This window comes from Piliocolobus tephrosceles, chromosome 10 (assembly GCF_002776525.5).
Source record: "Piliocolobus tephrosceles isolate RC106 chromosome 10, ASM277652v3, whole genome shotgun sequence".
NCBI classification, from domain to species: Eukaryota; Metazoa; Chordata; class Mammalia; order Primates; family Cercopithecidae; genus Piliocolobus; species Piliocolobus tephrosceles.
In genome coordinates, this window is record NC_045443.1 from 82,295,867 (window position 1) to 82,310,252 (window position 14,386).

The 14,386-nt window shown below is 33.2% G+C and overlaps 1 protein-coding gene across 2 annotated transcripts in view; it reads right to left on the minus strand.

Annotated features, from left to right (window-relative positions):
• Window positions 1-222: 222 nt before the first annotated feature.
• The window catches only part of SLC6A15 (solute carrier family 6 member 15), a 54,242-nt gene continuing 40,078 nt past the window's right edge, over window positions 223-14,386 (minus strand). The window contains exons 6-11 of one of the 2 annotated variants that reach the window (XM_023203687.2): window positions 13,972-14,213; window positions 13,484-13,676; window positions 11,073-11,265; window positions 7,606-7,765; window positions 4,036-4,198; window positions 223-2,505 (exon numbers count right to left, since the gene is read on the minus strand). In XM_023203687.2, the coding sequence (XP_023059455.1) occupies window positions 2,131-2,505; window positions 4,036-4,198; window positions 7,606-7,765; window positions 11,073-11,265; window positions 13,484-13,676; window positions 13,972-14,213 (1,326 nt within the window). In that variant the 3' untranslated portion in view covers window positions 223-2,130. The remainder of the gene's footprint in view (window positions 2,506-4,035; window positions 4,199-7,605; window positions 7,766-11,072; window positions 11,266-13,483; window positions 13,677-13,971; window positions 14,214-14,386) is intronic. The other variant, XM_023203604.2, reaches the window with a different exon arrangement.

Sequence of the window (14,386 nt, forward strand, 5' to 3'; positions counted from 1 at the left end):
ATATACTTTTTTTGCTTTCACTATATTTATATACATCAAAACAGCATGTTGTATGCCTTAGATATATACTTTTTTTTTTTTTTAAGAGCCCCCATGGCAAGAGAGCGAGAGAAGAAGAATGGTGCTATTTGGCAATGCATTATTGTGTTACAGTTAAAGTCTGGCAGGTTAAGTATTATAAAGATTAGGGTACCATATAAAAATATTGCCTCGACACAAAAATAAACAAAATTTTTATTACTTCAGCCTCTGAAATAATGAAGCACATTTGTGAGTATTCATATGTAAAATGCTGTCCAAAATAAATTTTTCACAGAAATAAGTAAGATATAGACAAAAGAATATAGAATGCGGTCATTTATGCAATATATTGTATTTCCAGAAGGATACAGAAGAAACCGGCAATGGTGATTGCCTTTAAGGATAGACAATGGATGGCCAGGAGAAATGCTGGATGAGAACTTGCTTCACACTGAATTGTCATATTTTTTTAGTTTTGTATAATGTGCATTTACTGCCTATTTATAAAATATTAAACATTTTTAAAGGGATACAAAACATAATATTTATGAATATATTTTAAAAGACTAAAAATTTATGCACCAGTGGAATTAATATTTTAAATGCTATGATACTGTTTATTAACATCTATCTACAGCAGAGCAAGAATACTGGCTGAAATAAATCAATAGATACGGCATGTTTATTACTCACCTATTTTGCTGCTATTTCCATCACTGTTTTTAACATGTAACTGATCTGGTGGTAGGATAAATGAAAGATTTTTAACTAGAGGGCACTCAGTGAGGTTTCTCTGCTCTATCCAATTTCATATATACAACAGTTTTATTTAAAAATCATAGTCTTTTATACTTTACAGGCAATATTGACACAGCAAGCAGTCAATTGTACACATGGTTTCTTGGGAGGCTATAAGTACTTTTTCAAGAATCATAAGACTACATAAGAACACCATTGAACCATAATATTCTATTTTTCCTTTGTCTCTGAAGTGGTGGTAACTCTATTCAATTAATGTAATTAATCCCACTTGGAATGTGATGTTTAGTTATTATGAAATGCCTAAGTGCTGACTGAAATGAAAGACAATCCAGTTGAGGTGATACAAAGAAAATCAATGTGAAAAACAAACATTTCTAAACTTTGTTTATTTGTAGATTAAAATGTAATGCATTACAATTTTAACAATCACTTAAAAATGATTTATATTTGCATAAAACAGAAGCAAAACAGAAATAGATTAATTAAAATGCCATCTTGCTTCAAGTTTTCAAATTAGTACTTTAAGTACTTATATGCATTGCAAGTATATTGTATAAATATACTATGAATAATCTTGAAACCACAATAAATATCAAGTAGATTTTTAGGCACACGGCATAAGAAAAATGCAGAGTCTGCATAATTCTTGAGAGTGCTGAGTAACTCACTCTAGCTCATTTTCACACATATATTTTACATAAAATATATAGCCATCACTCACATGATTCTCAGTCACCTCTGAATCTCATCTTTCATCCCAGCATTAGTGCCTTCTTACGCTTTGATGCTATTGCTCTATACAGCTATTACATAAGAAAATATTTTGCAGTTTTCTTCAACTAATTGCCTAAGAAGGTATCAATGCTACCAAAATCAATACAGCCTATCTACATAATATATTCATGGAAATGTGCTGAGAGGCACCCACTTACAGAACTGCTCATTGTGATACTGGAAGTTACCCTGAAGGCAAACTTATAAATTTTAAGGTATACCATTTTTAATTGCCAACACTACTAAACCCAGAAATTATTAGAAACTGAGGTAACACCATTTTTTTAAGAGATAGAAATACTTGAAAATACACCAAAGGTACTTAAAAAAAATCCTGGCATACATGTGCCTCAGCCATCCTAAGATTTGTCTGCAAACCTTTCTGCACAAATGTAAACCAAAGAATCCAAAAGAATGCTCAAGTTGAACTGACATATACTGTTAGGATTAAAGATCACAGCCATGGAACACCTGAGATCGCCCTCTGATAAGGGAAGCCTAATGTTTCTCTTAATAGGGCCAATGTTCATTGGTAAAAATGAACCAAATAAAACCCACTGACTTTTCCCCCAGCTACAAATCAGATTCTGGCATATCTGGCATAATATCTGCCATCAAGTACCCTATTCCGTACCGTCCATTGGGAGCAGTATCCAGAGTTGGGGATCCACTCTGTTTTCGATAAATATTTTTACCAAAATTTGGAGATGGCATCTCGCTTGATATTTTTCCGTGAATGAGGCTTGTATCATCACCCTCTAAGTTTACAGGCTCTTTCAGGACCCTTCCTCTCTTATAGGTCACGGATGCTAAATTACCAGAACTATCATCTATAAGGTTGAAGCGACGAACAATGAAGACTACAGGGACCGGGAGTATTGCAAAGACAACCAGAGAAACACAGACGACCAGTCCCCAAGTTGGATAGCTCAGAAATTCTTCAGATGCCTGTTAAAGAAGAAAATAATAATTATTAGTAATCTATCTTTCTTTGCACATACATAAAATATTGTACTTGCTTCAGGTTTATAAGCACAGAATCTGGGCTGGCTTAGTGACTTGTTTTGACCAATAGAAAGCGGTGGAAATGATGCTCAGCAAATTCCAAGACTAGGCCTTAAAGACCTTCCAATTTCTGCTTCTGTTTCTTAGAATGTTGCCCTGAATCCATAATGCTTGGAAACATTATAAATGAAAGACCACCTAAAAAGAGAGCCCAGCTCTCCTCCAAGCTGAATGCAACTGCTTGAGTTAGCCCAGGCAAGAAAAGAAGAACAACGGCTTAGCTCAGCCACGGAACTGTAAGAAATAATACATTAATGTTGCTTTTAGCCATTAAATTTCAGGGTGGTTTGTTACTAAACAATAGATACCTCTTAAATGTGTCATATCTCTTTCTAAAATCTGAAAACTAAACTTTTGAAGCACATCTGCCCCAAGGGTTTTGGTGAGAGAACAGATTTGTTTATGCCTCAGTCTAGAACTATTAACCACAGGATAGTTAAAGGTCACAGAACTTTTGAAGCACATCTGCCCCAAGGGTTTTGGTGAGAGAACAGATTTGTTTATGCCTCAGTCTAGAACTATTAACCACAGGATAGTTAAAGGTCACAGGTATCTCTGAAAATAAGCACTTTGATTTTATAGCAGCTGACATATACCTAATGATTACATGATTATTCAGCTTGAGAATAGAAATTGAAATAGCTATTGCTAATATAAATGTTATAACAGAACTTTACTTCAAAATTTACTAATTTAAATTGTGTACTTTGCTAATACATATTTTTCATCATTACAAAAATCTGGGATACAATTCTTGTTTATTGATTGATTGATTGATTGATTGATTGATAGAGCCTTGCTTTGTCACACAGGCTGGAGTGCAGTAGTAATCATAGCTCACTGTAACCTTCCACTCCTGAGCTCAAGCTATCCTTCAGCCTCAGCCTACCAAGTAGCTAGTACTATAGACGAGTGCTACCATGCCCAGTTAATTTTTTTTCATTTTTTGTAGAGACAGGGATTCTCTACGTTGCACACGCTGCTCTCAAGCTGCTGGCCTCAAGTGATCCTTTTGCTTTGGCCTCCCAAAGTGTTGAAATTATAGGTATGAGCCACTGCACCTGGCCTGGGATACAACTTAATAAAGTCATGTATTAAAACATTTCTGGTTTTGATTAATGTGTTTTCTAGAGTCAAAGGCCCAATAATTATTGGTTCATCAATGTTAAGATGGATATATCTGCTTTAATAAGGACAAGGTCAGTGTTTCATATGTGTTAAAAACATCCACAATGTACTTTAAAAATCATATATGCTTGGGGCAGGGCACAAACGTGTATCTCATATCCTTGCATAAAAGCTATGCCATTCATTAACAGCAAAAAAATGCTGTGACGGAGACAAAAGAAAAAGCCCTCTAAAAAAGCTTTTTATGTACCTTTTAAAAATGTAATTCCCTTATTTTGTATTTACCTTATCTTCAATCCATGCATTATAGCCAGGAGGACTTAATCCCATATTCACAACACTAGCTATTAGCAATGATAATAGCATTAGAGGAGAAATGTATTTCCACATATAGTAGTAATATCTGCTGGGAGCAAAGCCCAGCATATCTTTTAGGTCTTCCATAAACCTGAATAAAAAGAAAGTATTTAATTATTCCTTAATTTAATATTGCTAAACCTTAAAAATGTGCATTGTATTAATGGTCTGACAAATGATTTAGCCATGGATACCCTATGACATTTTAAATTGTATCAAAGTTCCTCTTGGAAGATGACTATAAAGTAAAATGAAAACAGTTAAGTACTATAATTTTTATTTAGGGAAAACTCTCTTAAGCCAATTATTGAATTCTTCTACTGATAACTTTCTATTCTATAAACAAAATATTTTCAGTGCATTAAAAATTTATTGTCTCTTTTTTAGTAATACAAGTAATAATTACTGAAATTATTTATTTTAGTAATTATTGCTTAATTATTATTAAGAAATATTAAGTAATTATATATTAAGGAATTATTACTATGCTATTAATACTATGCTATTAAGGAATTATTACTTTTAGTAATAATTACTTTTTAGTAAATAATAATTTTACTAACTACTGCTTTTACTAATAATTTTTCTATTACTTTTAATAATAATTAGTAAAAGTAATAATTCCTTAATATCACAGCATTAAAAGCATAATAATAATTCCTTAATATCATCAAATATAACTAATCAATGTTGTATTTTCTGAACTCTTCTTTTTACATTCTCAATTTTTAAAAAGGTCTACATATAGTAACTGTTATGAATTGCCATGTCTCTTGAGTCCATTCTTTCTTTCTTTCTTTTTTTGAGACAGTGTCTCACCTGTTGCCCAGGCTGGAGTACAGTGGCACAATCTCGACTCACTGCAACCTCGTCTTCCCAGGTTCAAGCGAATCTCCTGCCTCAGCCTCCTGAGTAGCTGGGATTACAGGCGACCGCCAACATGCCTGGCTAATTTTTGTATTTTTAGTAGAGATGGCATTTCACCATGTTGGTCAGGCTGGTCTCGAACTCCTGACCTCAAGTGATCTGCCCACCTTGGCCTCCCAAAGTGTTGGGATTACAGGTATGAGCCACCGTGCCCGACCCAGTCTTAATCTCTATGTTTCTCCTCCCTTTTTCATTTCTTCCAAGTTGTTCCAGAATCTTAAAGGACATCTTCAGTGTAAGAATTCTATACCTGCCCTTTAGTAAAAATACGAACTTTGAAGACCAAGAGACCTCATTTCAGATCACAGTTCTGTGTTCTTCTGATGTGTATCTTAATCTCTCTAAGTTTCATTTTTGGCATTTTCCAAAAGGATAATATAATACCCACCTTTGAGGGTTATTACTAGAACCATAAATAATGGATGCTTAGCATACTACCTCACATATGGTACAAAATCGACAGACGCATCTATTAGTAGTAGTATTTTTTCTTCTGTTGTTATAAATAGTGTTATTCAGGAACACTAGCATTAAAAAGAGAGATTCTTTAGTAAGTTTATCATGAATAATTAACCGTCTAAATGGAAATCTAAACTACAAATGTATTTATAGATCAGTCCAATAACAATATCAAATTCCATCATGGTACAGGTTATCAGTTTTGAGTAGCCTAGTAAAACTTAGAGAAAACTGGCCTTGAAATGAAGGTCAAGGTTACAGTACTGGCTCTACAGCTAACATATTGTATCCTCCTGTAAAAGAAGGGGCAGTTTCCCATCTGTAAGATATGGTTCATGTTAGTTAACATGGACTTTTTTTTTATTACAGACTTTATTTTTTAAGAGCAATTTTAGGTTCATAGCAAAATTGAACGAAAGTGGAGAGATTTCCCACATAGTTCCTACCAATATACACGCATAACCTCCTCCATTATCAGCATCTCCCACGAGAATGGAATATTGGTTACAACTGATGAACCTACATAAGTTAACACATCATTATTACCTAGAGCCCACAGTTTACATTAGAGTTCACTGTTTGTGTCGAAAATTCTCTGGGTTTGGACAAATGTATAATGACATGTGTCCACCATTACAGTGTCATACAGAGTAGCTCCACTGCCCTAAACATTCTGTGCTCCGCCTATACTTCCCTGGATCTGGCCCCACCCCTGTCAATTGCTGACATTTTTACTGTCTCCATAGTTTTATCTTTTCCATATGATAATATAGGGGAATCTTACAGTAGGTAACCTTTTCATATGTGACTTGTTTCACTAAGTAATATGCATTAAAATTCCCTCTGTGTCTTTTCATGGATTGAATAATATTTCATTGCCTGTATGTATCACAGTTTATTTATCCATTTACCTACTAAAGGATAGCTTGGTTGCCTCCAAGTTTGGGCAATTATGAATACAGTTGCTATAAACCCCCACGTGCAGAATTTTAAGTGGGCATAAGTTTTCAACTCCTTTGGGTAAATACCAAGTAGCATGATTGCTGGATTATATGGTATGAGCTATTACTACTATTATTATACAGTACATGATTATTAAATGTAAGTTCTCCTAACCTTCCTGGCCTGGAGCTTTTGGCAACCATAAAACTTTGCTACAAAGCTCATTCAATACCAACAATATTCTTTATGTTGCTTAAAAGGACTCTGGTCTTCACTTAAGGTGCATGCATTGCTACTTTACATAGGGCTGTAATGAGCTTGGTGATCTTATTACCTCTCAGTCCATATATGTGATTAGAGACAGTGACTATAAAATATATTGGACAAATCCTCCAAAGGTCTTTTTCCCTTGAGATTACTCTGATGCCTCACATCAGTTAAAATACATATACTTTTCATATCAGTGTACCTGATTAATGTGAAAAGTATATGTAATTGATATGAATTTATGAATAGTGAATTTATTCATTGTTTATGCACATAGCGAATTTAAGTAATGACTCCATATAAATATAACGTTTGTGTGCAGCAAATGACATATACATCTCACCTGGGAAAATATCATTTCCCAATATTGTCCTGCTATATAAGTCATTATGACACATGCACTCCTTTTATAAATCAGTTTAGCAAAATAATTAGGAGATAAGCTTTAGAGTTAAACAGAAATGGGCATGAGTCCCAGGTCTGTCGCTGTCCAGGTGGGTGACAGGCAAGTCACAGGGTATCTCTCTAAGCTTGATTTTCCTTATCTGTGAAATGTAGATAACAACTACATCTGCAGAATGTAGATTAACAACTCAAAAGAACCTAAGGTTCTTGGAACACTGCCAATACTTACTAGATCCTGAAAGCTACTTTTTGATAACCAGGAATAAATCAAAGCTCTAAAATTCTACACACTATTACATCCTATATAATTCTATTTGCCCAATAGGTAAATGTACTTTACCAAAACTGTCGAATCAATAAGAGCCTGCAAAAGATTTGATTTTTTTAAAGAATTGTTTCTTCTATTCATTTCTTTCCTCTTCGTAACGAAATGAATGTTGATAATTGATGTTTTCAAAAGAGAGATAAAAGTGAATACATAAAAGCAAATATACTTACTTATCTATGCCATAAACAAAGCATACAGCAATATTCTCCAAAATGACTACAATTAGCAGAGGCAGTGTAGCAGAATAATCATCAAACATTGTAACAAAGTAATTTCCAGAGCGTTGCACAAATATCAGGCCAATACAAAATGCCAGAAGACAACAGATAACTAGACAAAAGAAACAAACGAAAAAATGAGACTCTATTCAGAGCCAAGTCCTTCAAACTTTATTATAAATTATTATATTCAAACTTTTAAAACTTTTATAACATGTCCATCATATAAGCAGGCAATACCTTTCCTGATACATGGTATATAACCTACTAGGAATTAGGTTACCTGGGTATTGTCCCAACATTCATAAAAATTTATTCTAAGACAGTAATTCATCTCCCTGAATTCATTTACCAAGGTAAATTTACCAAGGTAAATAGGGCTGTAATGAGCTTGGTGATCTTATTACCTCTCAGTCCATATATGTGATTAGAGACAGTGACTATAAAAAATATTGGACAAATCCTCCAAAGGTCTTTTTCCCTTGAGATTACTCTGATGCTTCACATCAGTTAAAATATGTATACTTTTCATATTAGTGTACCTGATTGATGTGAAAAGTATATGTATTTGATATGAATTTATGAATAGTGAATTTATTCATTGTTTATGCATATAGTGAATTTAAGTAATGACTCCATATAAATATAACATTTGTGTGCAGCAAGTTATTAATTTACCAAGTACAATAATAAATGAGACAAAATTTACAGAAAATTTTGAAAGTATAAATTTCCATACTCTATTCCTATAATTAATAGCAAAATGACTTCTTCAGGCAGCAAATATTCATAGGTCATTTCTTCCTTTAATAATGTTCTGTAGTGTTGAAATATAGATGAAATTTTTGAATTAATAATGAGACTAATATGGCTTATAATATTATGAAATATACATATTATATCATTGATTGAAATATGGTTACTTTTCAAGCATAACTGAAAAAATCTGATCACACCTAACCTCAACAACAATCCACATTTATATCTTTATCTTGCCTGAATAGATTAGTTTGGAAACAAATTATAATGGAGTTATGCAATCTGATCATCCAAATAGCATCTAAGAAAAATAATCTAAAAAGAGTTTCCCTAGTAATAGCTAAGAAACAAATGCATAAATTCCTGACCAGCTACTACTTAGAGAAGATTTGAAATTCATATAATATTCCCATATTTTTGTTAGACTCTTTGTTTTTTTGTGCTCATTAGCAGAGAAGCCTCCAAAGGTAAAAGACGACTGCATTCCATTCCTCAACCACATTTCAGCAGAGGTGAGTAAACTTGAAAGAAGTAGAGTAGTAATGGCCGCTAAGGAAAAAAGACATCCATGGATTCAATCATATGAATGTTCCCTAACAATTTCAGCAAGTACGTGTTACATGAAGAAATTACCTCCATCTCTTAAGTACTACACTAGTGCTGTGAGTTACATCTTAAAGAAATGAATATCATATGTAAACATATAATGTAGAATAAGAAAAGTAACATTTACTTGGATTCTACTGCATATTAAATTTAAATGCTTATCACAGTATAAAATAATATTGCATTATCTCACTTAATTTTTATAACATCCCAATTGAACGATGTATTGCTTTCTTTACAGATTAGAGAAATGGTCCTGAAGAACGTTAAGTAATATGCTTAAAGTCTCAAGCTGGAAGTAGCAGAGTCTCAATTTGCACCCAAATCTGTCCTTCTCAACAGCCTGTGTCACTTTCACTATCTCCTAATGACACCACAGTATGAGGCAAATATTAAAAAAGTACACTATAAGTGGTACAGACAGTAAGAGTTTTGCTGGAGATGTGAAGGAAAAAGATAATGAGTAATTCATTTGCCTAAATCTTACTTCATTAAAGAAAAGAAAACACACCTACCGAGAAAATGAGGTAACATTTCATTGAGGTCAAATATGACTACTATTTGAAGTATCAGTATGATCCCAAAACACAAGAAGTGGGAAAGAAGGTACATTCCCTTTTGCTCTTTCCAAATAAGTCTTCTAGAAGGAGTTAGAAAATACTACTTTATGTGATTTTCCCTTTACACTATTACTTTTTCCTTAACCTGTAAGCCCTTTACTACAGGAGAGGACAGTTTGGATATGGTGAGCAAGGATAAGAATACAAAAATAACCTTAGCCTGCATTTCAGGCAGGATATGGATTTTCATATTAAGAAGTAGAAATCACTTTCTTGAATAATATAAAGCAGCTCCTCATTTCTGTTCAGCTGAATTGTGGATACATAGCTATCAATATTAACAAACTGCTGAAATTAAATTGTTTTATACACACACATACAAGCACATGCACAAACACATAGAGATATACTTATCAGAGCAGCAAGTGATAAAGGTATATATTTGAGAGTTATTTACATATAAATTCTTAGTTAATTTTTTATGGCTAAGAAATAGCCTTGGGGAGATGCACACCATTGCCCAGCATTCAAGGTTATCCATAAAATTTTTATCCAATCTTATTTTACATCACTTACCAGTACTGTTTCTGTACTCTTGTATGGTTAGCTTTCTTACTGTTGCCTTTATCTCCATTTATGTATGTTTACTAAAGTTATCCTCTGACCCTTTAGAAGACCCTTCCTCTTTCCAATTCAACTTCCATCTCTTTCTCTGACAGTTCTATCATATATTTAGATGACTTAGAATCTTTTGAATTCTTACATGTAAAATCCATTATGCTCCCTACCAGTATTTTACATGCTATAAGTCTTATCTATGCAATCTGATTTTAATTTTAGTGTTATTGTTTTTGGAGATTTTTTAATATATATTTGTTTATCTCTTATAATTTCTTTTATATCCTTTATATCCCTTAAATGAGAGTGTGATGCATTAAACTGGTACTTTAATAATCACTTGTAAATTGGACCTATTAACTACCATTCATGTTGATAAATTATTTTCTTCTCTACTTGGAGACATTAACTACTAGTAAATCACTATTGCTGCTGTATACGAGAACTGAATTTAGGTTTATCATTTTCAGCTATGTACTTTTTGGATAGGAATATTGCATCTGAACTGCTCTAATTATGATTATTTGACTTGAATACAAAATTATATGCAAACGCTCCGTGACTTTATTCTAGTGTCAGTAATTCTTGATAATACATTACTATTAATGAATTGTAGCAATAAATATTTATTAATAAATGATAAAATATAATTTGTATTAAAACATTCATATTATATAGTATATATACAATAAAAATTAATACAATTAAAATAAAATAAAATAAATGTATACAATGTATACAATCATAAATAAATAGTAATAATAGACATTAATAAAACTCAAAATATAAGACTTTCCAGTTTTCATCTCTAAACTTTCACCAAGAATAAAATGGCCTGGTTTTGTTCCATGAAAAGTCAAATACAAAAATACTCACCAGTAAGAATTTCTTTCCTCACTTTGAAAGTGTCCACAATAGGCGTGACAATCCCTTCAATGGTTCCAAACATACTGCCAAGACCTAGATTGACCAGCATGAGGAAAAACATCACTGACCAGAAGGGAGATGCAGGGAAATGTGTCATCGCTTCTGTAAAGGCAATAAAAGCTAAGCCAGTCCCCTGAACAGCCTGCAAAATACACAAAATAGCAACATTAGTACAGAATAATAATTAAACAATGGCTCTATATATCAGTTACAATGAGGAGAAAAGAACTCTGAATAATGTCCAGGGCTGCTGGAAATAGACATGCTCACATCGGCTCTTAACCTGATGAATCATGTTGTCATTCTCAGAACCAGGATTTAATGAGATCAAGCAGATCCAAATAATGAAATTTTGTGTATAATTACTGAACAGAGTACACGATTGTGTTGTCTATACTAACTATTTCACAAGACTCCTAGAATGAAAAATTATATTAAAGAATACATAATATGTTTGTTTTTTTTAAAGCTTATGAATATGAATAGTGACATATTATCATAGACATATAAATACATATATATATATAAATAAAACTATTTCTGGCTCATATATATAAAGATTTTAAAAATTTGGTTTTACCTTACCTCAAAGTGGCTCAATCAATTGTTGTAAAATATATATATACTATGAATAATAAACTTGTTTTGATTTAAGAGAAAACTGCAAATGCAAAATAAAAGGATGTGAACAGAATAAGTAGATCATAAAAAGCCAATTTTTAATTTAAAAAATCTGTATCTTTACATTTTTTACTTCTGATATTCCTACCTCCCTGATATTAAAAAAAAAAAAAAAGGTTGGGCTGGTTTTCGTAATTCAGGAGACACAATGAATTTCCAGACAAAATTAATAACAAAATGAATTAAAAGACAGATACTCCAATTGGGCAGAAAGAAATTGAATTACTTGCAAATATTCATGTTAGCTTATTTTTATAAATATCACAAATATTGAGTTGTAAAATAACAACTTACTTCGTCTAACACTACCTATAACCAAACTTCAAGTTGATTGTGTCGTCTCAGAAAGATAGATGAGAATTAAAAAAAAACAACTTTGAATGGTACATTCATAATTAAATATTTCCTTAAGAAATTCAAGGTTTTTATATTAATGATGGCTTTATGTTTTTAATGAATAATATCCACACATGATTCTTTACGTTAGTCTCAAGTACCTTTAACTATCTTAAAGCAAATAGTGACTAATTTCTCCATTATATTTCCCTTTTTGACAAACAGGAGACAGTGGCAGCCAATAAAGGATATTTATTAATGGTGCCCTTTTTCTTATTTAATACAACATAACTAAGAAAAAGAACTTGATCGGTCAGGCACGGTGGCTCACAACTGTAATCCCAGCACTTTGGGAGGCCAAGGCAGGCAGATCATGAGGTCAAGAATTCGAGACCAGCCTGGCCAACATGGTGAACCCCCTTCTTCCATCTCTGTTAAAATTACAAAAATTAGCCAGATGTGGTGGTATATGCATGTAATCCCAGCTACCTGGGAGGCCAACCAGGAGAACTGCTTGAACCTGGGAGGCAGAGGATACAGTGAGCCAAGATTGCACCACTGCACTCCAGCCTGGACGACAGAGTGAGACTCCGGCTAAAAAAAAACAAAAAACAGGCCAGGCGCGGTGGCTCAAGCCTGTAATCCCAGCACTTTGGGAGGCTGAGACGGGCGGATCACGAGGTCAGGAGATCGAGACCATCCTGGCTAAGACGGTGAAACCCCGTCTCTATTAAAAATACAAAAAACTAGCCGGGCGAGGTGGCGGGCGCCTGTAGTCCCAGCTACTCGGAAGGCTGAGGCAGGAGAATGGCATAAACCCAGGAGGCGGAGCTTGCAGTGAGCTGAGATCCGGCCACTGCACTGCAGCCTGGGCGGCAGAGCAAGACTCCGTCTCAAAAAAAAAAAAAAACTTGATCATGACTTGTGGAACACAACTACTAAAATTTCTATTTTAAATATTATTCATGCATCAAAGCAATCATGTGATGTATATGTAAATCAGAGCCATAATTCTAATTCTGTACTGAATATCACAGCAAGAAAGATTTCAGACTGATCATCATTCTGTGATGAAAATCACTTTGTATTCATATTTTAAATTATTGTGGCTCAATCAATGAAATATCTTTTTAAAATAAAGCAAATCTTTACCATTTAAGAAAACATATTCTCTAAAATTAAGAATGTAAATTCTGAAGGCCTTACAATGCCCAGGAGCTTCTCTGGGCATTTTAAGAGCTTCCTCGGGCATTTTAAGATCCTTTTCCTGAAGGGAGTCTGCTGGATAATGCATATTTCAACTGAATGATAATTATTTTATTGCTCAAACATGGCTTACTAACTTTATTTAGCTCTTCTTCAATTTGGCAGGAATTGAGATGAAGAGCAGGAAACTCTTCTTCCTTGACTTTTTGAATGATATCATAAACTAAATGATAATCTTCTGCAGTAACAGCTGAAAGGTTGATATGATGGGGAATAATATCCTGACTAATGTTTCCCATTTTCAAAAATTTCATGATCATCTCTGAATTTCTGAAAAATAAAACAACATACAAATGAGCGCATACGAGTTCTTTGGTGTATAGTTTGTAATGACTATGCCATCATAAGCTAATGAATGAGCAATGTTCCCCACACAAAGACATGATTAATGTTTGAGGTGATGACTATCCCAATGACCCAAATTTGACCATTAGACATTATATGTTTGTGTCCAACTATCACATGTATATCATAAATATGTATAGCTATCATGTATCAATAAAATTATAAATAACAAAATAAAAACTAAACAAGAAAAAAGGCAAATGGAAATTAATATTCATACTGTGTAATGCATTTCTCATTTATGACATTTGCTTTGAAGCCCAGAACTGCAAACACCACCAATGTTGCCAGGACAGAAGTGAAAAAATTGATGAAGGACACCAGGACAGCATCAAAGTGGCAGTTGTTGTCTCTCTTGTTGTAGCTTGAAAAAGCAATGACACCACCAAATCCCAGACCTAAGGCAAAGAATACTTGAGTAGCAGCTTCTCTCCAGACCTTGGGCTCCAGCATTATTTCAAGCTGTTTAAAAATAAACATAATAGAATCAGCTACAAAATAATATTTCAGAATAATTATTTTTTATGGAATTTACTGTTTCAATATATTACAATGATATTTATGCAGCCAAAGGTTATTTAAATCAGGAAATAGTATGTTCTTAAGCATAAATAAACATCTATTTTTAGGAAATA